This window comes from Epinephelus lanceolatus, chromosome 11, assembly GCF_041903045.1.
Source record: "Epinephelus lanceolatus isolate andai-2023 chromosome 11, ASM4190304v1, whole genome shotgun sequence".
NCBI lineage: Eukaryota > Metazoa > Chordata > Actinopteri > Perciformes > Serranidae > Epinephelus > Epinephelus lanceolatus.
In genome coordinates this window covers 18,564,095-18,588,964 of record NC_135744.1, presented here as the reverse complement: position 1 = coordinate 18,588,964, position 24,870 = coordinate 18,564,095, and the positions used below count along the sequence as shown (strand labels likewise).

The window sequence follows — 24,870 nt, the reverse complement described above, 5'->3', positions numbered from 1 at the left end:
GACGGTCAACCACATGGCAGAGACACATGCACAGAGTGTGAGGAAAACAAGAAAGGGGAGGGGGGCACAGAGAGAGGAGGGACAGAGACAGAGTGAGAGAAGGTACGAGAGTGAAAGTGTGCAAAACAGAGGGCACTTAAAAGGGTGGGAGAGGGCAAGTGAGTGGTAGAGAAAGAGAGGGAGAGGAAGAGAGTGAGAGAGAGACCTTTAGAGACAGAGGTTGTTGTTGAGTTTAGAGGACAGAGCTGTAGGGTAGGAGTGTTCAGCACGCTGACAGAAGAACAGCACCATTATTCTTTTTGATGGCAGCCAGCTCTTACACAACTCGTAAAGTAAGACAAGCCAAGATCTCTCTGTCTCTTTCTCTCAGTGTTCCTCTTCCTCCTGCTCATCTGCCACTATCACTCCATCTATCACTCAGTTTACACCTCCTCCCTCGAGCTAAGGCAGGTCGTTTTCAGGAGGAAGCATGGATTGTGTAGATTACGGGAAGGAGGGAGGGGACTGAAAGCACTGGGGAGTGGGGGAGGCTCTGACCGAAGACTTCATTTCCCAGGAAACCCAGCAAAACAAAAACACCACACACTGCCTCTCTCTTTGCTGGGAAGTGCAGTGCCAGCCATGGGCGATTGTTACGTGTGGTTATTGAGAACTGATTACACAACTACTCAGGCTGTGCATATTACACTGGAAAAAAAAAAGTTTTATGGCAGTGGGTTTCAAAATACTGCAGAACATATCAGGAAAAACACAAAAAGTAAGGAAAAATAAAGGGGAAGGGTTCGATTCAGATCCTTAGCACAGTCTGCTGTGGTTTACAGTCACAACTCCACAAGTTTGCCCTGTGGACACAAGAGATTAGCAGGTACAACAAGGCTTTGTGGGAGGTTAATTATTAAACGAACGTGATGTAGGCACACTCACACAAGCACAAACTTGTTAGAAATGATGCTCGTGCAAATATCCTCTCACAGGCACTCTTGTGATCCTGCAGTGAAAATCCCAATCTCTGCACTTATAATTTTGTAGGACACAATAATCACGCATGTCACTATGAAGGACCTAAATGAATAGTAAATAATAACACTATTCAACCTTAGGTCCCGTTTATACGACAACAATTTCAACTGAAAACAGTTAACTTAATTTTGGGTGCCTGAAAACGCAGCGTTTTGAAAATGGGTTCCAGAGTGCAACTTTTTGGAAACGGCAGCGTCTCCGTTGTCATGTAAACTTGCAATATCCAGTTCCTCTGAAAACAGAAACTTTTCGCACACGCGCATTACGGTTCCAGTCACTAGGCATGCGCGAGAAAGTCGACCGTAACAACAATGCCAAGCTCTGTTTGTGCTGCTCACCCTGTTGATTTGAAGTGAAGTGTAGATCTGTTACTGTAGCAACTCCACCTCGTTGTCCATCCAGACAAATTTATCTGTGCATGCTTTCCCCAGTGTGTCTTCTTTGTTTTGGTTTGTAATCACCACGTTGTAGAGGAAGGCGCTTCAGCGCAGGCGCATGGTGTCATGCCGTGGTGTTGCTTTGCAAATTTACACTGCCACCCATTGGCCTGGCGTGCATACTACAGCATTTCAAGTAGATTTTGCGGCTCTGTGTGAACGGGAATCGTTTCAATAACGTTGTCATATAAACGTAGAAGTTTTTTAAAACGCAAAGGACAGACTTTTCCGTTTTTAGAGAAACCGTTGTCGTCTAAACAGGGCCTTAGTGGGACTGGGGCTGCTTGAGTGACTTGCTAAAGGAAATTCCAACCTGTGGACAGGAGGAGCCAAGGATCAAACCACCAACTTTTTGAAAGGACAGACACTTGCTCTACTTCCTGAGCTACAGCCGCCCAAAGTATGTGTACTACATTCAGTGTTACACCTCTTCCTATGGGCCTTGACACACCAAGCCAATGTTCGGCCACTGGTCAATGTCGGGACATCTGTGAGCATCTGTCACCCTAGGTTTTGCGTTCCACACTGTTGGCACTAGTTGGCCCTTGTCGGTTGTCTTTCAGTCGATTCAGTATGTTGAATCTGTACCGGAGACAGCGGAGGAAATCACATGAATTGGCAGTTCAGCTCAGTGCGGGAGAAGAAAAACAGCTTAAGTCAAGAAGTTGTGAGCTAAACTAGCTTGTTATATTAGGTCCGCTTGTTTTAAACCATCAAGTTCTTTAGCAGAAATGGTTTGTAACTGTCATTGCTCACCAGCATACTCTAAATGTAATTTGTTTATTCAGCATCAGGTTGTGGGGGCGGCAAGGTGGTTAGCATTGTTGCCTCACAGCAAGTCACCTCCTGGTTCTAATGCAGGGTGGGGGGTTCAAACCCTGGGGTGGAGGAGGCCCTCTGTGCGGAGTTTGCATGTTCTCCCTGTGTCAGCATGGGTTTTCTCCAGGTACTCCAGCTTCCTCCCACAGTCCAAAGACATGCAGGTTGGGTCAAGTGGTGACTCTTAATTGCCCGTAGGTGTGATTGTGAGCCTGGATGGTTGTCTGTCTCTATGTGTCAGCCCTGTGATAGTCTGGCGACCTGTGCACGGTGTACCCCGCCTCTCGCCCAGTGTCAGCTGGGATAGGCTTAGGGATGTCACGATTAAAGATTTTCTTGGTACGATTATTGTCAGAGAAATAATCACGGTTTTACGATTATTATGCATGAATTAATTTCACACTATAAATGTGTAAAATCACATGAACACTCCTTATAGATCTTTAAGTTTCATTTATGTCCATGTGCTCCTGCTTTTTCTTTTATCTCTCAACACAACAGTGATGGTTATAAGTACGTGTGGCAACTATTTTGTTCATGTATGAAAATATAGTAGCCGTACAACCGGGCTTAGTAAGGTTGGAGTGTTTTTAAGTTGATGTAAAAATAAACGACGAGCATTTGCGAAATCCCGCACTCGTGTGGACGTGAGTTTCTGCCTGTCGTCTCACTCCAAAGAGCTACATGGACCCAAAACCATTACAACCTCAGGCTGTGTGCACACAAACATCAAAACTATCCATCAAAAAAGTTTTTGAGACGTGCCTTAGCTTGTCACGTTGCACTGTAAGCCCAACTCGTATCATACCACTACGCCATTAATTGCAAATGACACACTAACATATAATTTTTTAATTCAGTGTTACATTAGATAAATTGAGATTTACGTATTTTAACCCAGTTATTGTGCATTTACCTTTACTTGCTAATGTAAAGCCGGGTGATTGTACCACAGGTGTTGTATCATGTTGCTCTTGTTTGATCCTTTGGCCGCGACTTTTTTGCGGCATGTTTTACAAACTGGAAAGCCGTCGCCAACAATGACCCCTTGGTCATCTTTGCAATAGCCAAAATGATCCCACACAGCTGACTTTATCCGTTTTTTGGGGGGGAATAAATCTTCTTCATCCATACTTCATCACTCGGAGACAACGCTTGTGTAACTTTGTTTTCATTCCGTGTGAGTTGCGCTGACCTACTGTATATGGTTCCACGTCGCGGCATAATCTTTGGAGAGTGACAGTGTTGAGGAATCCTTACGAGTAATTAACCGTGTCGTTTAAAATCGCGGTTAATAGTGAAATCAAGTACTCGTGACATCCCTAGATAGGCTCCTCGTTAGGCTTGCTCGTTCACATTGCTTTTGGTTAGGACGAGGTGTTATGGTGGTAAAAATGGCAGGAAACTGTAACTTGCACTCCATAATTATAAGGCAAGCAACCATCACAGAAATAAAGCTGGCAACCTCCCTTAAAAGACCCAGACTTCATGATTTATGTCAGCCTAACAACATGGAAGAGATCAGGTGGTGACCCTCCACGGCATCCCAAGTATGCGTTTACTGTACTATGAAAAATATTAGTATAGTATTGAGTCACCTTCTGGTGTGTTCCTTCAATACAGTAGGCAATGGAGAGGAGGATAAGCAGGATCAGCAGGCCAAACACTGTCTGTCTTTGCTGCCAGAGCCTGGGTGAAGGAGAAGAAGAGAATGAAGGTGGAAAATGATGGATGCAGACATGAGGAGGCAGAAGTGAATGGTAAACAAGATGGTGAGTCAGGGGGACAAAATGTGATGGCAGATGAGAAAAAAGATGAGGAATCATTAGAGGCATGACTGAGGAAGTGTGAGTGAAAGGAAAGGAATTCTTTGATGGAGCTAAATTTTAATCTTAACTTTGTGGGAGAGAGACATCTGCTGGAGACTAATCAAGCCACTGCAATTACAGGCTTCACCAACAGCAGTGGCATGTTCTCCATAGGATAATTTTAGTCATGGGGGTAATACACTTAAAGGGAAACCAGTCACACAGGAAAAGTGGGGTAAAACTCCACCTGCTGACACCAGAAATACATGTAGTTTTATTGAATAATTTAGATATTATGATAATTCTGGATTTCTGGATTAATGAACAACATAAAAATAACCTGAAATGCCCTGACTGTAGGAAAACAACAATAAGCCCAGAGATTTGACAATGAAATATGTTGCCATGTGGGGCTGATTCCCTGTTCCCTGATTCCCTGTTGTGTTTATATGTATATATATACATATATATATATATATATATATATATATATATATATATATATATATACATACACACACACACAAAGTCTACAAGTGATAGTGTCATCAGTGTATTGTGGAGGGCACATGTTAGCTTCTCTGTTTACACAGTAGCCTACATTATATATTTTTTTTTAAAAAACATTTTTTAAAGCCACTTTCAAGATAAAAAGAAAAATCCAAACAGGATCTTTTCTTTGCCAAGCTTGTTTCTCCTGGACATAACTGAGCTCAATATAACATCAGTATGAGCTTTTAACCATTTTCTCATACTCAGACTTATATTCAGCTCCTGTGAAAAAATTTACAATGCTCTTTTTCCTCTCTTACTGCAGTAATCTTTATGTCTTACATAATTAGCTCTTGAGATAACAGTAACATCCAAAAGGAAACTTGATTGGCAATTCAAGTCTCAACTCTGTATTTTATCTGTTCTCAGAGTTGATAAACCTCTGAGAAGCCTATGAGCACAGCAAAATAACTCCTGCTGATTTATTCTTTTGCTCGAGGGATTTAGGAGAAACTGATCAGAATTTAGTAATCTTAAAATGAGAAACTGATTTATTTCTGATGAGACAATGAAAATACTTTTTGTGAGCAGCAAGATTTTCCTCTGAGTTGACAACTGATGGTTGAGAGAAGGGTGTGTTAACTTAAGACAAGGGATAATATTGGCACATCACAGGTATCAGCCAATATCAACTTTAAAATGAACTATCAGCATCAGCCAACATGCTTTCTCTTATTTTGCACAATGAATGAATATTGCATACATTTAAACGTATGCTATTTTATGTCTCCATCTGCTGGTGGGCCATCATGATAGGATTATGCATGCATAATATGATACTACAGAAGAGACTTGACCACTAAAATTAGCTGGGGAAAAAAGTGGATATATCAATATCGGTATCGGTTATCCGCCATATAAGTTGTTATATATTGACATATCAGATATTGTTAATAATATCATGCATCCCTACTTAAGACACTGGAGGACTTCTTGATTAAGGGCCAGACCTAACTTGCACTCATGAGGAGAGACTAAACTACTTAACTATCAGTAGCTGAAAATAACTAGCACTAAGTATACTTACATTTAGCTAACGTAACTAATCAGTCCCTCCAGAAAATCGCAATCTTGCGATCGCAATAATTAACGCATATTCAACAAAAGTCCACAATATTTGCGGGGGCCTGCAATTTCTCAGAAGTCCCGTGATTTTTTTTCCGTGTTTTTCCGGCCGACCAGAAGTCGTTGCGCACGCGACGTCATTTGAATTGTCATCACACGCGTCATCAAATGCGCTAATGGCACTGCAGTATGGAGAAACGCTCTGTATTGACATAAGAATTTGTACTGTTTAAATGCATACAATATGTGTTGTATTAAAATGTTATGTTTACAGAAGATGTAACTTACATGTTGTTTTACAGTCACATTGTCTGGTACAATATTGACTCAGGATTTTTTGCAAAATTATTAGAGTCCATGTTTTGAAACTAATTAAATAAAACTAAAGAAGAGAACTATAAAAAACATTTGCAGCTATTTTCGTAATATTCAGAATAATTATTATAGCAAGTGATTACATGACCCATTTTTTTTTGGACTCAGTAATTAAAAAAACAAAACATCTTTTTTCTCCTTTTGTCATTAGCTGCAATTTTTGTCATTTGCTACAATTTCACGCAAAAAATGCAGCAATTTTTATCGCATTTTTTTTTACAAAACTGACCGCAAATTCAAGGGTTTTTTGCTGCAAGATCCTGGAGGGACTGTGTAATGTTACTCAAGTGATGCTACAACATACAATTTTGGATAACATTTGTCCTCAGGTGCAGGTAAATGCAATAATAAAACATTAGCTGGCTATCAGCGGTTAGCTTTCATTCAATTTGGATGGCCAACAGAATTATTCTCTCTCATTATTTAACAGTAAAAATTACTGTAACATAACTGAAGTTACATAACTTAAGTAACAAGAACTTTGAGGTACTTGTGTTTCTACTAACATTGGTCCACTGGTACAGGTAAATGTGGTTATAAAATGTTGGCTAGCTGCCAGCAGTGGTAAATTAGTTAGATTAAGTCTGAAACGATTCTCTCACTAATTAACTAAATGGTGGCATTACTACAGTTACACAAGTAACATTACAACTTGGAGGAATGTGTGTTTTCACTTTCTGATACTTACATACGTATTTTTGCTTATGGAATTTGAATTAGGGGCCTCTAACTAAGCTAACGGTACTGCTAAACTAACGTTAGCCAGGTGAGGCTACTATTGTTAAACTGATTTGCTGCCATTTTAGTGTAAGCCGTGTTGTATTTTGGCTAACAGCTGTCCTTAGGCGCGGGTTAATGCAGTTATAAAGCATTAGCTAGTTTGTAACGGTGCTAAGTTAGTCAGCTTTCAGTCAGTCCGAATGGACACCAGAATTAGCCTCTCTCATTACATTACGTTACTAAAGTAACGTTACAACTTCGAGGTACTTGTGTGTCCGCTCTTTTATTTAACGTTACATATGTACTTTAACGTAATATTTTTTTGGGAACTCCTAACCAAGTTAACATTAAAATGATTAGCAGCTACGTAGTGTAAGCTAACATTAGCCGTGCTGTAACGTTATTTTAGCTAACGTCCGTCTTTAGGTGCGGGTAAAATGCAGTTAGAAAACGTTATCTAGCCACCAGTGGTGACAAGTTAATTAGCTTTCAGTCAGTCTGAATGGCCAACAAAATTATTTTTTTCATAAATGAACTTACCAGTGTCCTGAGAGGCCGATCTGAGTTTGTCAGAAGTAATGTTAAGATTGACATAAATCAACGGAGTGAAACAAGTGAACTGCGAGCTGTCCGCTACACGCCCACCTTGACAGTCAGTCAGCTGCTGGTGGAGGTAACGTTAAGTGAAGGGGACACTTCTCCGTATTTCACATAAAATTATCTCTGTAATAATATCAATATATGTCTTGTTTTCTCTCCTAAGTTAATTTAAACTGTACGTAAAACCCTAAAAATCAATAAAAGGGGGAAAAGCACAAAAGTTATGATATTCTTAAAATGTTCCCAGTGTATCAGATAATTTAGATAAATCTATATTTCCCCTTGTATGTTTATTTTATCTTATGTTATTATTATTTAATTACTTTCCTCTCCTTTGTTGTTAATGTTAACATTTCCATTAAAACTAACATTTAAAAGCACTGATTGGGATTTGGCACAAAAACAGACAATACATAGAAGGCTTAAATTACTTCATTATAAATGGTTAATGCAAATGTACATAACTCTTGTCAAACGTTATCATATGTCTGCAAATATTCCTGATGATTGTGCTTCAACAGAAGAAAAGTGCACTATTTCACTGTCTATGGTAATGTGCAAAAATCCTTTACTTCTGGAAAGATGTTATAAAATGTTTGTCAGAGATGTTTAACAGCAAGGTCACTTTAAATGCCATACTGTGTGTGCTTGGAATACATCCAGAGGACTTCATTCAAACACCAAAACATACTTAACTTCTGGACTTCGGACTTCTCCAAGCCAGGAGGGCTATTGCGTTATGCTGGAAGAGTATGTGGGTAAAGGAATTATCAGAGTGTGTAGGACTGAAAAGACTAACTTACATTTCTAAGGGCAAGCAGAGAGACTTTTTTCAACTCTGGGAGTCGTATATGAACATTATGAAAAGAGGAAATGTAGGCATCACCTGATCAGTTTTCAGTCATGTACTGTAAGATGTTTGCATTTGTCTTCTATGCCACTGATTCCAAATCTGGGAATCCCAACCCCCACTATGGGTCGCTAAAGCATCACAGAGCTCATGAGGCTTTCTTGATTTTAAGGGGTTTAAGAAAACCTTTTTAAAATATATACATTAGGCCAAATATCAGCCTTTCATTCATTTCTGTAAAGAAAACTAAATGAAATTGTTATTCTAAAAGTTTAGAATGTTATTCAAGATATAAACCCAAAATACATCTCACAGGATGGGGGCACAGTGAAGACCATAACACAAGCTCTATTGACAGAGCCTTTGCTCTCTGCTAAACCATCTCATCCTGCTTTAGGGAATATCAGGAAAACTCATCTCTGAATAAATGTTTACAGGAAATTATTTGGTCGGAATTCATCCAAATTGCCTGTTTTACACAAACTTCCTGTGGTTATTGTGTTTTTAATTTGGGTTAATTGAAGCCCACAGTTTCAGTTGTTCTGTACTGTTGTAGTTGCTGTGATGCATTGAATATAACATGAAATGCATCACTTAGTCCGGGGTCATCACTTCACTCCATAATAAAAAACAGGTCCCTTAAGGAAAAGGGATGGGAAACACTATTCTGTATTATTTATCACTCTGGCAATTTCTTTGTACTATCAAAATCACTTTGTAATTTAAAGTTTCAAACTGTTATCAATGTGTTGTTTAAATGCAACACATCTTCTCTTTAGTGTCAATTTTGTTTCCACATTACTACTTTAAGCTCATGAACACATCCAAGTGAATGACTTTCCAACTCAGAAAATAGCACCATCTGGGGTGCACGTGAATGCTGCATATTTCTAATTGCCTGTGGTGTAAGCCCTGGTGTTAACCCTATGTGCTACTGCGGTTCAGTTACTTTACTTCATATAGTCTGCCTGTTGTAGCCGGGGAGATAGGGAAACAGACCTTGTTCTACTTCCTGATGTTGTAATGTGTGGTTACACTGAGAATCAAATACAAAACAAAGATGGTTCAGTCGGGCTGAACCATACAGTGTGCAGGGTTGGAAATTAGCACCAGCACCCAGCTAAGTGGTGGTAAATCATGCAAGTGGCTGCTGGGTTTGCATCATTCACCAACTACAGTGGCAAGTGTTCAAGAAGTTCATTTCCAGCCCTGGCTGTGAGGAGGATTTCAGTCTTTAGATTATTGAGGTTAACTGGATGTAACAAGACCAGCAATGTGCAGTGTGTCCATTAAAAACACAGTTTACTGTTGATAAAGAAATGCTTTCAGTACATTATATCAGTGCTTCTCAATAGGGCCTGGGGACACCCAGGGGTCCTTGTGGGAGTTCCAGGGGCAGGGTTAATGTCAGGTGGCATACACAGGCTTTTTACCAATTTCATATGTAGTTGTCCGGCCAACACATTCTCACTCCAACCTCGTGACATACTGACATTTGGTCATGGACTTTCCACGTCCACATACGACGTGCAAGGTACCCTGGGTGCAGATAAAAATATCAACAGCCAAAATGTCTGGTGGAAAATATGGCAAATAAATTTTAAAAATAGCGTAATAGATAGCCTAATGTTGTGTGACTTATACGATAAATTGCTGAGACAACTTAAATATAAACTTATATTACACCGACCAGATTTTGGGATATTAATTACAGATGGATTGATTTATCCATCAAAGCCATATGGAGTGCGTCACTCTTCAGAGCATACGCCACATCCACAGTGGTTACGGTCTTCCTCTTAGCGTGCTCGCTGTAGTTAGGTGACAGCATCATGAATCATGTCCTCCAGAAGACCTTCAAACACACCATGGGTCTCCTTAAAGAGCAGGCCGGAGACACTCTTCACTCCACCAATGGCAAGCCAGACAGTGGACAGCAGGCTTTTTAAAGTGACACGTGGTGCACCAAGTCCTTTGTCTCTTCAATATACCACTTATTGATTTAGCTTATTTTTATTTATTTTTTTAAAGATGTTTTTTTGGGGGGGCATTTTGCCTTGAATGGACAGGACGGGTAAGTTTGAAAGGGGGAGAGAGAGGGGGGATGACATGCAGCAAAGAGCCACAGGCTGGACTCGAACCCAGGCTGCTGTGGCAAAAGCCTTGTACATGGGGCGCCTGCTCTATCCACTAAGCCACCAACACCCAGATTTAGCTTATTTTTGACATATGTAATTGGAAGTGTTTCCTTGCTGTTTGAATGTATGTCTGGTAGTTGTTCCATATTGCCAGAAATCTGGAATATTAACAGCCATATTGGACCTCAAAAAAGAAGGTTTAGCGTGAACCCTGTCCAGGGGTCCCCAGAAAAAATCTGGAATAGTTGATTCTCAAAGTTTTATTTGGTATATAAGTGAGCCTAATGTGAAAAAGAGTCACAAGAGTGACGATTCTGATCATAGGTTTCACTTCCTCCATGGTTATCTCCTCATCTGAAGTTGAGAACAGAATTCTGGTCTTAATCATGTCTAAAAACCCAAATCTTTCCATATGGAGGTCTCTCAAGCGAAATCTTACTAAACAGGGGTCCGTGACCTAGTTTCTATCAATTTAGGGGTCCTTGACATTAAAAAGGTTGAGAACCACTGGGCTATATTGACTGTATATCACACTGGAATACTGGTCCTTAGCTTTCTCACTCAGGAATGGCTTGTGTTTTTAAACTGCACTCTAATGGGCAGCACCAATTGTTTCAGACTTCGTTTTACACGACTGCAGAATTTGCAGTAATTTGACCACGATGATTTCTTACAAAATAAGAGTTGCATATCCCCATCTCATTCCTCCCTTTGTTTAACAACCACTGCCCCATTACCATCTTAAGCAAAACAAGTGCAGAGCCCTGAGGACTCCCTGTGCATATGCTATAAATTACAAACCACTTCTATCAACATTCAGGATAAACTCTGCTCGCTCGTAATGTGTTCACACGTATCCCCTGCAGCAGTTACAACACCATGTGTTTTGAGTGTTGGTGAGGAAGCAGCTTCTCTCAGTCAGAACACTGCTCGCGGTGCTTGCGGCTCACCACATCCTCTTGTAGTTTAGAAAATAAACACGTTGTCCTCTCACACTTAACCACAGAGGCCTCCCAGTGCGTACACTCTGACCTTCTTCTGGGCCCTCCGTGTCAACAAAGATTATCAGGTGCACAGAAGACATGTTGTGTAGCGCGGGGAATTTGTCATCACAGCACAGTCTGATGTCGTCTGTGCCGATGCTGTTGCTTTTGTGGCTGAGGTGACATCACTTAGTGAGGTAGAGAGACCTTGCCAGCTCTATCAGCAGTAAGGATGAGGGGTTATGAGGGGAAAAATGATAAGCCATTCCTTTGTGCTGCATTATAGGCTCCATTAGGCATCTGAGTGAAGACTAAACTATGAGGGAGAAGGCCTTCTGGGTTTATAGCACTGAGAAAATCAAGGTCAACCTGTCTGTGTTTGTGCTTTTGTGTGTGCAAGGGAGAGTGTGGAGAGTGCATGATGGCTTTTTTTTTCCACGGCCATCGTATCTTCTTTTTGCCTGAGACTGACAAGCAGCACTAGCACCTCTATAAATAAAAACTAACATCTCAAGAACACTGCTTAGCTGCTGCTGCATCAACACATGAATAACACATACAGAAATCTTTATCTATATGCTGCTTTCTTAGTCAAACTGGCACTAAAGTTTATAGGGTAGTATAACCAAACACAGACATTATGGCGTAAGATTCATCTTCATCTTTTACTAGCTTTTTTTTACCCACATGCAATACATGTATATTGAATTTCTTCAAACAGCTTGTACATTGTATCCTGTGTATTTCAGATTTATATTGCAGCACTAAAAGTCCAGTCTTTACCTCGTTATCTTTTTTGGAGAGGAACTGTTATTCCTATGGCTAAAGACGATATGAACAACTCTTTCCTAAATCCAAAAACTAGAGTGGTATAACTTGAACTTGTGATGTCATAGGGTGTACATCTGGAGCTGCTCCACAGACAATAAATTTAGGAAAATGTTATAGTTGACACTGAGAGCACCAGGAGGAATGTCTACATTTATACAGATATTTTTGAAAACTAATATTTTCGTCTGCGTTTTGGCCTCTCCTCCACACAGAAACTGTGTTTTTGGGTCACTATAACTGAGGGGTTTTTATTAGAATTGCCCTCTATGGTTTATATGTTTCAAAGCTCCGGGTACTTTGTTTTTGTATGGACAAAAATGGAACATTTGGGAAACCATGTAATCTCCTCATTTCCCACATGCCCCTTGTTGCTTTGTGTACTGAGCATGCGCCAAGAAAAATAAAAACAATGGTAGACTAATTTAGTGGTATGCTAATGTTTTGTTAGCACTGCTAGGTCTAATGAACACTCATCATCACCAGTGATACGAAGGGAAGCCTGCACCTCATTTATCATCCACAGAACGAGGTTGCACGCTGACATTATCAAAACAAAATACAGCAGGCAATAATGAGAGTCTTTCTTGATGGGATATTTAAAAATGGCGGGTTTGTGCATTTAGTCCTTCTCAGGCAAGTGCGAGGGTTTAGTGTAGTGAGGATTATAATGTATGCAGTTCAGCACTTGAAGATACAGTCATTACTAGAAGTGTATGTCATTCAAGAGAGATAATAAAACCTAAAGGAATGGTCAAAGTTGTCATATTGAAATTTAATGTGTAACATCACAAGTAACCGTTCTACCTTAAAAGTTGCCGGCAGTCGGCCGAGTGAGTTCAGTTATTTTTTCTCAGACTACAGCTGCTGCAAGAGGCAACAAATCATCCTTTTATTTTATAGCTATAGTTTACTAATATAAGTAAAACTCACTGATGCTGATTAAAATAAACAGTGGTTACATGAGCCTCAAAACCAGCCACAACTCAGCCCTGAGCAGAGTGACCGTCCTCTATTGACCACTCAACAGACTGCAGTGTTCACAGCTCCACCTTTTAGTACCAGATCTGTGTGCTAGGTACCCCAACAGAGGGGGGACCAAACATGGCGACATTAGGAACGGTTTTATTGGTACCATCCACAACTTTTCACAGTGGAAACGTAAAAAATGCGTACTGAGGTGAACTGCACTGTACTGGAGTGCTCTGTGGAAATGAGGCTTTAAAATTAGTACTGCTGCACCACTTCTCAGACAAATGGTGCCGATGTTGTTGCTCCACCTCCTACAAGAAATATAGTTGTCATCTAATGATGTCATGTCCTGAGGAGACTGTGTGCTCTCACCGAGTTTGGGCTGTTTTTGGTAGATCGCTATAATAGCTTGCAGGTGAGGGGATGGGTTATTTCCAACATGTAAATAAATTTTTCTTTACACTGGTGACCCTTTAAGAGCCATCTGAAGGCCTGTTGAACCACAATTAGGCACAGCAGATCCGCTACTTACATTTTGTGCAACCAGTGTCTGACTGTTGTAAAATAACCACAAACTACTGCTTATGTTCACATCAAACATGTCGTTTTGATAAATTATTCTACAGTTTCTTCTGCACATCAACAGGTCTGTTGGGAACGGGTTGCACTGAAAACAGTTCACAAAGTGCCACAAAAAACTGAGAGTCTAGAAGCGACATCTAGCTCAACTGGTAGAGTGGGTGCCCCATGTAGGCGGAGTCCTTGCAGTGGCCGGGGTTCATACGAAATTACCAGGGTGCACCTGACTGCGATCTGGCCGTGCCACAGAAATAGAGCCCGTGGTGTCTTCTTGTGCGCACAGAAAGTGAGGAGACAAAAAGTCTTGTTGCCCCCTCTATACTGATGCCAGTGTCAGACTCCCATTCACTGTCTATAGAGCATCTCCAGACTTCATACCCAATGACATCACAAGTTTAAGACTTACTTCTCTGCTTTATGGCTTTGGGAGAGAGGAGCTCATGGTCACAAATATTGACTAAACTTTCCCAGGCCACTGAAATAACATATTAGAGTTCATAATTAAGTTGGTTTTTCCCTTTAATTAAGTTTCTCACATTTAATTACAAACATCAATATAGTTTTGACTCTAAATTCTGGGGTAAACTTTTACTGATCAAATGCATTTAAGATCTACGGCCTAATGCTTAAGGTGTAACTTTGCAGAAAAGGGGGAGTGCTTTTGGGGGAAGCTGCATCCCACTTTTGGTCTTACCTCCAAAGCCACTCCTTAAGAGTGATGAGCAGTTCCAGAGTGAAGAAGTGGAGTGTGAGCAGAGGTTTCTTCCATAATACCAGATTGTCATGCTCCTCACTGTCCCTCTGTTCCCTCTCATCCACAGACAGCTCTGAGTCTAGCCACACAGCGTTGACATTGTAAGTTTGCACACAAGTAAGAAAATAAGGAATTAACATTTTTAATAAAAATCGTGTAAATACATCAAACACTTTTAGATCTTTAGATTACTGCTCAGCTGTATATTAAATGTCTTTTGTTTCTACCTGCCAGCTCTCCATTTGGCTGTTCCTTGACGCCAAGACGCCTCTGAGGTAGTTCAACTTCAGCCTCACACTCTGCCATCACATTCATCGGGAAGAAGTCCTGCTGAGAAAGAGACAGGCAATTATCAGAGAATCACATACACACAAACGGCACTCTCCACACTAAAATATGTCTGTATACGCTCCCACACAGCAGTGGAGCAGCCAGTGTTTTCCTGCTCCTGCAGATTACAGGTAACCTAATAAGGCCTTTGTGTGATCTAATGAGTAGTTTTTTTGTTTTTTCCTGGTGTGTCATGTTTGACCTGCAGGGAGGGCTGGAAAACACGTTTGTAAAGAGTAGAAAGCAGGATAGAGGCCAGTGAAAATGTTACAGTGGTTACTTCTTTTTTATATCTCTTGTAAGTATCTCAGCATGTCAATTAACGTGTCGACCTAAGTGTATTTCCATCTGCCAATCGAAGCCGATTGGAGCCAGAGCCGATACATTCCTGTGACTACAGTAGAGTCATTTGTCCGTGGAATGACTGCTGACTGTGACTTTTCCCATGGAATACAAAAGCCAGATGTTAGTGGGTTTTTTGACCAGTGTGAAGGAGGTGTTCACACCTGTGTTTAGAGCTGCTCACTTGTGATCCGATAACCCAAGACGTTTGTGAATACCAGGTGGTGTGCAGTACTGATGTTACAGCAGGCCATGATGCCTCTATGGGAATTTGATACAAGATGAGATTTGTGTAAATGCTTTGATTTTTTTCCCACTTGTGACCTGAAAATTTTAAAGACCAACATGTAGGTCCAGCATGTTTAGGCGTCCTGCGTTATCTTGAAGGACAAATGCATTATGATCACTTAGAAAAGAGGCTGTGGGAACATTGAAGTCTGATTCATGCAACATTAGTGTCCCACAGAAGAATATAAAAATCTTCTCAGACAATTGGACTGCAAGGCATTTGGACTCTTGGCCCTTCTCAGGAAGCCACAAACAAGAGCTTTTTTATCACAGACCATAAACCTTGAACGCTCACACTCACACTCGAAGCACTGTGCCAATGCTTTATGCACAATAGTACACACCTACAATGCACTGTCCAACAATAGGGCTCAATGAAGTGCGTCAATGTGTAATAAGCAAAAGATATTGGTGCCAAACTCTGTAAAACATGGACCTCAGCTGTCACTGCAAACATACGTGCTTGATTCTGCATAACAATTGCAACTCCATGCATCATTAAGCATCAATACCTAGTATACTGTTTCATAACACCACTACAGCTCATGTGAAACACAGTAGCGCAGCTCCAGCACTTGATTGCGCAATCGCTTCTACCAAAACAACCCAGACCTGTTGAGTAATTCTTGTGCGAGGGACAATGTGAAACTCAACACAGAGCACACACACACACTTCAGGGTGAGACATCTGATAAGCTGCAATCAGTGTCCACATTCAAACACAGATAATGAGAGTGCACTGGAGACAGATTATAAATTCACACACAGTGTAAAAACAAAGCAGGGCTGCAGTGTAACGGCTTAATGTATTTTAGCATGCATTATGCACAGAAGGAAAACTCACCGTTCAGCTGATGTTTAATCCACACTAAGCTCTGGGCTCAAATGAAACCCTTTGGTGGAGCCCCAGTGGCAATGTAGGGCAAAAGTACGCTACCCGTGAACTGCATCACAACTTGAGTGCAGGGTGTGGTGATGGAGGGGGCCAGCGAGGGATCGAGTACTGATACAGAGTTGCCGGGGGAGGGGAGAGCAGGCTGACAGAAGAGACGCACAGAAAGAGGGGGAGATTTCATCATTTGCCTGGTGGAACCTCCAGAGAGCCAGTCTAATTAAAGGCCTATAAATAAGTGGATCACTTTCCTGGAGCGCACTTCTAACACTTCTCAGTCCTCTGTAGGTTTCACACAGAGAGTGAATGAATGGCATTTCGGCAAAGAGAGCTCAGCTAATTCCCAAATTGAAAAAAAAAGAACACCTCAGGACATCACATTTTTCAGGTCATAACTAGAGTCTGAGGACCTCAACTGCAAGTCGCCATGTTTTAGTGTCAGCATCATCTTGTTTATCAGAGTGAGGACATTTATTTCTGGTGAGTGTTCTCCAGCAGGTCACTCTGTTCTCACTAAGGAAAAAAGAAGGCCTACACAGGTTTTCAGCATCAATGCGACTGTTGTTAACTTAAGGCAGTGTAGAGACAGGATTTAAAAAAGGCATGCATGGGACTCAGGTGCAGGCACGAGCTCGAGCACCTGTCCCTTTGCCCCTTGATGTCCAAAATGCCCTTTTGTCAAGGCGTAATCATGTTTTTTTGTTTTTTGTGAAGGCCTTGCTGTGGCCCTGTTCTGTTTTTCCGAAACCTAACCATGTGCCTTTGTAGCCAAAACCTAGCCACGTGTTTCTGTTGCCTAAACACGTCCACGTGCCTAAGTTGCTGAAGGAAAAAAACGTCAGTTTGCGGTGTTATACCTACGTCATGCGTTTATTTTGAAAGAAGACAATATATGTAACAGGCAAAACTTGACTCGGTGTCCCAGAACATCGACCACCAATGCACCCAGGGTACCTTGCACGTCATCTCTGGAGGTGGAAAGTCCATGACCCAATGTAGATACGTGACATGGTTGGAGTGAGAATGTGTTGGAAAAGGGAGCTCCAAAGTTAAAATATTATCAAATAATTTCATTTGACTTCACATAAAAACCTTTCTTATGTATTCATTCATTCATTTTCCGTAACCGCTTATCCTGCTGGGGGTCGTGGGGGGCTGGAGCCTATCCCAGCTGACATTGGGCGAGAGGCAGGGTACACCCTGGACAGGTCACCAGACTATCACAGGGCTGACACATAGAGACAGACAACCATTCACACTCATATTCACACCTACGGACAATTTAAAGTCACCAATTAACCTGCATGTCTTTGGACTGTGGGAGGAAGCTGGAGCACCTGGAGGAAACCCACGCTGACATGGGGAGAACATGCAAACTCTGCACAGAAGGACTTAAGAACCCCCCACCCTGGGTTCAAACCAAGAACCCTCTTGCTGTGAGGTGACAGTGCTAACCACTGCACCATATAGGTTAAGGAATTTCCAATAGATTCCTGTTTAGGATGATGCACACTATAACCATACAGAAGTTTGTGTGGTTTTACAGTTTTTCAGAAACTGGACAGGAAAACTCAGCTCAAATTACATTTATAATATCCAAAAGTCTAGGGCCGGCCCTGTTTCTGGAGAAGATGTACAATAGTTTTTAAAAAAAAAAAAAAAAAAAAAAAATCTTTTAGGCTCTCTCAAACAACCAGAAAGTAGGACATTTATAATAGTGTGTGAACTGGATTGGGAGGGCTGCTTACAATTAGAGACTGTTCTCTATTTATCAGAGAAGATGGATGGCTAGGGTGTGACTTTGTTTTGCATTTTGACCCTCCCTGAAGCTACAGATATTTTTCCCTGAGCTTCTCTGAGTGACTGGCAGAAAATGCATTATCCTCCCATAACACTGAATAAGTAATAAATAAATTAGTTATTAGATATTTAAAACTTATCATTTGATGTTTGAAACTCTAAAGTTAGAAGTTTGAAGAAGCCTGGGGTTGAAAATAGCCTTGGTTTTCTGCTCTTGTCATGCATGCTTGTTAGTTCGTGCAAACGGTTTATTTTTGGAATCTTTAAGTGATGATGTGTCCGAGGACCATCAGAAATCCAATGATAATTTCTGTTTTTACAGTTTCTGGCTATGAGGTGTAATTCTGGTGATTTTTGAGAAAACATACAGTGGGTGGTATTGAAAGGTATGTTTTCTTTCAAAAAAAATAAAAATAAAAAAATAACAAACTCACCAAAATTACACCATGTATCATGGTTAGTAACTGCAAAAACAGATATTATTTTTTGATTTTCAAATTCATGACGGTCCTTGGACACATTATGTGTGATGAACACTTCCAACAGATAAAAAAAACAACCAAATGTGAGCTTAAAATAGTCAGTACATTTACATGCAGGCAGTAGTCAAGCTAAGCTCATAGCTCAGCTAATCAGTCAAGTTGGACTTCTCGTCTTGTCTGAGTATACATGCAGAAGAGAAAATCCAATTTTTGACCAAGTACATCTGACACTGCCATGATAGGCAGTGCTGTCCTTTTTAATATAGTGCATGTTGAACTAGTTCTGGTTGACCCAAAGAGGAAGCTAAAGACGAATAAACATGGCGGAAATGGATGTACAGTAGTTTCCTTGTCCGTCGAAAAGTGCGACCTCTGTTTTGTTTCCGTTCGTTTTTCTGGGAGGTACTGCACTGCTATATACTGAACTGCTGCTACGTCATCTCCTTCTTCTTCCAGGTGAAAGCTCGCAAAAGAAAAATTGGTGCGTGCGCAGAACGCTGAGTCCGACTCCAGTCAGACCAAGTGGATACATGCAGCAATAATTCCATTTTCAATTGAATTACCTAGGTGTGTTAGTCGAGCTACAGATAGTCCAATTTCAATCAATCAATTTCAGTTTTATTTATAAAGCCCAATATCACAAATCACAGTTTGCCTCATAGGGCTTTACAGCATACGACATCCCTCTGTCCTTAGGACCCTCGCAGCGGATAAGGAAAAACTCCCCCAAAAAAACCCTTTAAAAAATGGTAGAAACCTCAGGAAGAGCAACTGAGGAGGGATCCCTCTTCCAGGATGGACAGACATGCAATAGATGTCGCACAGAACAGATCAACATGATAAATTAACAGTAATCCATTTCAGTTGGACTAATCTGTTTACATGCATTTAAAAGTCTGGTTTCAGTCGGACTCAGCCAATAATTCAATTTTTCTCAAGCTGCATGTAAACGTACTGAGTGATATTTAATCAAAATCACTTGATTCTGGGGTGCCCAGTAGTTCAGTGGTAGAGTGGGCATCCCATGTACAAAGGTGAGGTCCTTGCCGCAGTGGCCGAAGTGTCATTTCAGCCTTTGGCCCTTTGCTGCATGTCGTCCTCTCTCTCTCTCTTCCTCCTTTCAGATTTACACACTGTCCTATCAAATAAAGTAAAAAAAACAAAACAGGAAATATATTCTAAAAATCAAGTCATTCTAGGTCTATGTCTCACTTAAAATATCTGTCTGCAGCATGTTTTCTTTAAAAATCTGTGTGAAATAAATACAAAAACATTTGTAACCTCCCCTAAGCCAAAATAAAAAAGACATAAGTCCCCCTCAGTGCTTAAACATATTATTTGACATGCCTCCCCCTTTTTTGCACCACCCCCTCGCGCCTCATGAGTAATGAACAGTCCCTTAGCATTAAATTATTATATGCAGTAAGTGGAGACTTCCGGGTAAATCCAGTAGGTGGCGGTAATGCGCCATTTTGAATTCCAACCGCCAAAAATAACCGAAGAAGAAGAAGAAGTAGAAGACGCTTCATTCATACTCGGCACGTTTGACAATCCGGTAGGTATGACATGTAATCAGTGTTATCTGCCGTGTAACAGTTGTCCTGCACTTTTATGGCACTATCAGGGCCTGAAATGTTTGAGTCTGCTTGTCCCCAAAGTGATGTCTGATGTCTGAAGCGGTCTCCCTTCTAGCCAGGAAGCTAACGTTAGCTTACAATAAAGTTAGTAAGCTAGCGTTAGCTTGTTAGCCCACGAAGTTGTCGTTAGTTTAAAGAAAGCGTTCAGTGTAGCCAAATCTTACATTGGTGATGTGTTGACAAACTGAACTGGCTTTCTAGTCAGATGGTATTACAGGCACAGGGTTAGTAAAGTTACTAAATAACGTAAACACCGGTAACCAGTGTTAGGGCAGCTACTTTGATAGCATAGCTTTGCAAGCTAGCACTTGGCTCACTCTGTGAGAGGCTAAAATAGAGCAAAGCTAACTGAGGGAGAAATATAGTTTAGCTAACTAAAGCTAACCAGAAAAGGTAGTTGAAGCTACTTTGTGATAGAAAAAGGATCAAATTCATAATGTGATACGAAATGATAAATAAAAAGTCTACAAAATAAAAACATGTCAGCAGATTATGCTACATTTGAGTTAGTTGCATATAATGTTAATGCTCACTTGTTCACAGGCTTCAAACAAACAAACAAAAATACCCCACTAATAATGGGAAGGGGAAGGAATGTCAGCTTTGTAAACAGTGTGCCAGTGCTGTCACCATACTGGAATTTCTAACTTTAATACAGTATGTTGAAAGAAGGGGCTGTCAGATGATTAATTTTTTAGTTACGATTAATTATTAATTAATTTAATAGTTAATTGTGATTAATCACGTTTTTAAAGTGCATGTTTAAATTTCAAAACAGTTGTTGAAGTCCATATTAACAAGGTAACGCAATGATTTGATTGATTGGGATTCAAATGAGAGCAAGAAATATGCAATATATTCTCGAGTTTTAGATCTTGACATCATTTGCACTTTTCAGGAGTTACAGTTTCTGATTCATACAGGTCCTGTATGTATAAAACTAATGTTCCTCTTGACGATAAGGCGTATGACTGGTCACAACATGCCAACCTGAGGATGTCCCCTAGACTCAAGTCTTCCTGGATGTTGACTAGTCTGCAGTCAGTCAAGTGCTGTAGTTAACTTCTTTGATTTAGTTTCATTCACAGGTGTGTGGTGAATGACTGGCACACTCCAAAATAATTCTTTGCGATGTGGTTGCCCCACTGACGTCAGTCTGATGAGCTGCTCCTGTGTGCTCAGCTCATAGGCTGTAGCTCAGACTCAAAAAGTACTTTAGTGATATTTTAATTCCATTTGACACAAGGTGCATATTACTTTTGACTTGTCAATTGAGCCATCTGGAAATTTTGGGAGTGAGAGTGGTGTCACTATTTTCCATCATTGTGGTAGCAGGAAGCCACGACGATGGCTTGACCACAAGTAAAGGTGCATCGAAGAAAATAGCAGCACGCAGTTAATGCAGTTTTCAAAAAATAACTCATTATGTTTGGACTTTAATCACATAGCGATAAACATGTTAATGCTGACAGCCCTACTTGAAAGAAACTAATATTCCGTGCCATTTTCTAGACCATGGGGAAAGATAAACATTAGCGGCATATAATTTAAATTTTTTATTAAAAGTTTAATGTAACTAGTTGAGAGCAGCAGAATCACTGGTACAGGTGTGACACAGACTAACTGTATTCTGTCATTTTTGCAGGTTTAACAACATGGACTTGGGGTATGGTCCGTTGGGCCTGGGTCTCGTCGCAGGACTCGGCTGTGGGCTCCTCCTCGGCTGGCACCTTCGGGCTCGCTTGGGCCAGACATCCAAAACCGTGATGGCAGCGATGGGGAATGGCACCGGTGAAGCAAGTGTGATGGGAGAAGGCGGCGAGTTCAAGATGATCCTGGTGGTGCGAAATGACCTGAAGATGGGTAAAGGGAAGGTGGCTGCCCAGTGCTCCCATGCTGCTGTGTCGGCTTACAAACAGGTTCAGCGTAGGAACCCAGAGCTTCTCAAACAGTGGGAGTACTGCGGTCAGCCCAAGGTGGTGGTGAAGGCCCCCGATGAGGACACCCTGATTGATCTGCTGAGTCATGCCAAAGAAGTGGGGCTTCCTGTCAGCCTGATTCAAGATGCAGGAAGGACACAAATTGCGCCTGGGTCACGCACCGTGTTGGGCATCGGTCCCGGCCCGGCTGATCTGATCGACAACGTCACCGGGGACTTAAAACTCTACTAGAGCCTGAGTTTACGTCAGTCTGACTTGCATACAACATCTTAGTTGTTAAAGCTATTTCCAATGTAAACTAAGTTGGGCGACCAGGAGTTTATATTTTTTTACACAACAATAGTTGCCTCGATTACATGTTATTTACTTGAATTTTTTGGTGCAGTTTTTGACACATATGCCTATCACATTTGTTGACTCTTGAAAAGCAGTAATAGGAGGTTGATGTGTTTTACTTTACTGTGATGGTAACAAAAACACCACCCCAGACACTGTGTCTGAAGACATGATGATCAGAGGAAACATGAAAACTGTTGTTCATCTCATTAGAACCCCGACAAAATAAAATAACAGTAGTGATTTGTTTTTTTACTGCAGACATTTTGACTTTCAGGAGAAGCACAGGTGTTACTATTAACATTAAAGATGGCTTGGTACCATTTAGTGTCAAAGGAAGCCAGTGAAGCGAGCTAGTATGCAAAATAGCAGTGCCTTAACATTGGCTTGTATAAATGAAATGCTGTTATTAATGTTATTGATTACACCTGTGTTTTTCTGAATTAAGTTTGTTAATGCTGTAAAGTATTTATTCAGAAGACAATGAAGGTCACACACTGCCATGAACAATCGGATCTGACATTACGCTGCAGTACAGCTGGTTAAATTGATGTCATTCATATTCTAGTTCGACTGGAAGGCTTTTGGAAGTGTTCTGGAAGTGTTTTTCCTGGTATTAAATGCTGCTTTACAGTTGAAATTGAAGCCTGGAAATATACTGAACAAAAATTTAAATGCAGCACTTCTTTTTGCTTCAATTTTTCACAGGTTTGAGTTTAAGATCCAAGACTTAAAACACAAAACACAAATCATGTACTTATTAATAAACAGAAACATGTCTCATCTCCCTCCTTGCCTCGTGGTCGGCCATGCTTGTTCAAAAAACGGACGTGGCTTTGCTGCAGTCCACTTTAGGAGACATGGAACACTGTGATTGACTAATAGACATCCTTTCAATTAAGTCTGTCCATTTGGGTGGAGTCAGACAACAGTGTTCATAGATCTAGACATCCTAGAAAAGTTTGGTCTGCTGGAATGGACGGGGATCTGAACAGGTTAAAGAGCCAAGACTTTTTATACACAGATTTATTTCTCAAATTTTGGTCACAAACTTGTAAAAATCCGTCCCAAAACACATGACCTCATGTTTCAAGGATCTGTACACATGGGCCTTTTTCACAGCAGACATTTTGACTTGTCATAGTGGGAAAAGCACAGGTGTTACAAATAACATTGGCTCCAGTGAGTCTCACCGAGAGCAGCACACACAATATATGACCCTGAAATCAGAGCAGATAAATGGAATTCAGCCATTATGGATAGAATTATTTACACCTGTGCTTGTCTACTGTGACAAGTAAAAATGTCCTCTGTGTAAAAGGCCTTTTTCTGTTCCTACATGGCCTGCATACTCCACAGACACGTCACCCATCGAGCAGGTTTGGGATGCTCTGGAATGGCGCGTACGACAGCATGTTCCACTTCCTGCCAACATCCAGCAACTTCACACAGCCATTGTAGGAGCGGGCCAACGTTCATCATCAAGTCACATTCAACAACCTAATCAGCTCTCTGTGAGAGGCAGGAGGCAAATGGTGTCACACCAGATACTGGCTGATTTTTGGGACTGATAAATCCATTTCTGTCATGTAAAATGCTGATAAATATCTTTTATTTTTTCCCAAGATCAAACTGCACATTTTAAATTGTCCTTTTATTGTGACCATCCTGAGACACACCTGTGTAGTAATGATGCTGTTCAATCAGTGTCTTGATATGCCACACCTGTCAAGTGGAGGGATAATCTTGGAAAGGGAGAAGTGCTCACTAACACATATTTTCTTTACCAAAGTTCGAGAGAAATCTGTTGAGTGTATAGAAAAGTTTTAGTAACTCCCATCAGGGGCCAGCTGCATGAAGACTGATTATGGCTTAAACTTGCAGTCAGACTCCAATAGACGTCTCAATTCATTTGTCTCACAAAAATGTATTAAGTTGAACTACAGTAATTTGCCATGAATTCTGCATAAACTGAGACTTTTTTTCATACTGAAAAACAAGTGTTTTCCTTGTGGAGGAATTCAATAGTTAAGGCATTTTACAGGGAAATTCAGCACCCTTGTAGCACCCTCTGATCTGTACCACCAGAAGGTGTGCGTACTACATTGCTGTTATACTGATCTGAGCATATTAAGACAGGAAAACAGGGTGTCTGCAGGTATAAACAAGTTAAATTTAAATCTTTTTAAATACCACTTCAAATGAAATTTAAACTTGCGTTAGAAATACACAACACAACCTAAAATATTCTCTTTCCAACACCAAGTAAACACACTTTTTTGCATATCCTTGGAGGTGAAAACAATGTATATTCAGAACTTTA

General features: G+C 40.8%; 2 protein-coding genes and 1 long non-coding RNA gene across 7 annotated transcripts in view; 2 read left to right on the top strand and 1 right to left on the bottom strand.

Annotated features, from left to right (window-relative positions):
- The window catches only part of LOC117263415 (vacuole membrane protein 1-like), a 99,466-nt gene extending 82,859 nt beyond the window's left edge, over positions 1-16,607 (bottom strand). For 2 of the 4 annotated variants that reach the window (XM_078172332.1, XM_033636728.2), the window contains exons 1-4: positions 16,305-16,607; positions 14,728-14,827; positions 14,441-14,579; positions 3,875-3,965 (exon numbers count right to left, since the gene is read on the bottom strand). In XM_078172332.1, the coding sequence (XP_078028458.1) occupies positions 3,875-3,965; positions 14,441-14,579; positions 14,728-14,815 (318 nt within the window). In that variant the 5' untranslated portion in view covers positions 14,816-14,827; positions 16,305-16,607. Of the gene's footprint in view, positions 1-3,874; positions 3,966-14,440; positions 14,580-14,727; positions 14,890-16,304 lie in introns of those variants that run through there. The other 2 variants (XM_033636736.2, XM_078172331.1) reach the window with 2 other exon arrangements.
- Positions 61-24,551, top strand: LOC117263446 (uncharacterized). The gene is made up of 5 exons (XR_004502186.2): positions 61-332; positions 3,900-4,048; positions 14,568-14,601; positions 14,735-14,775; positions 23,907-24,551. It is a non-coding gene; the product is annotated as an uncharacterized LOC117263446 (long non-coding RNA).
- Positions 19,817-23,335, top strand: ptrh2 (peptidyl-tRNA hydrolase 2). 2 transcript variants are annotated; one of them, XM_033636759.2, is made up of 2 exons: positions 19,817-20,189; positions 21,917-23,335. In XM_033636759.2, the coding sequence occupies exon 2, from the start codon at positions 21,927-21,929 to the stop codon at positions 22,440-22,442; it is 516 nt and encodes a 171-aa protein (XP_033492650.1). In that variant the 5' UTR covers positions 19,817-20,189; positions 21,917-21,926; the 3' UTR covers positions 22,443-23,335. The 2 variants fall into 2 exon arrangements, with proteins under 2 accessions (XP_033492650.1, XP_078028459.1); XM_078172333.1 differs by having other exon boundaries at positions 20,169-20,193.
- Positions 24,552-24,870: the final 319 nt, after the last annotated feature.

What these genes read in the sequence shown, in the direction of transcription:
- ptrh2 (XM_033636759.2), top strand. Translation starts at nt 21,927, where the DNA reads ATGGACTTGGGGTATGGTCCGTTGGGCCTGGGTCTCGTCGCAGGACTC.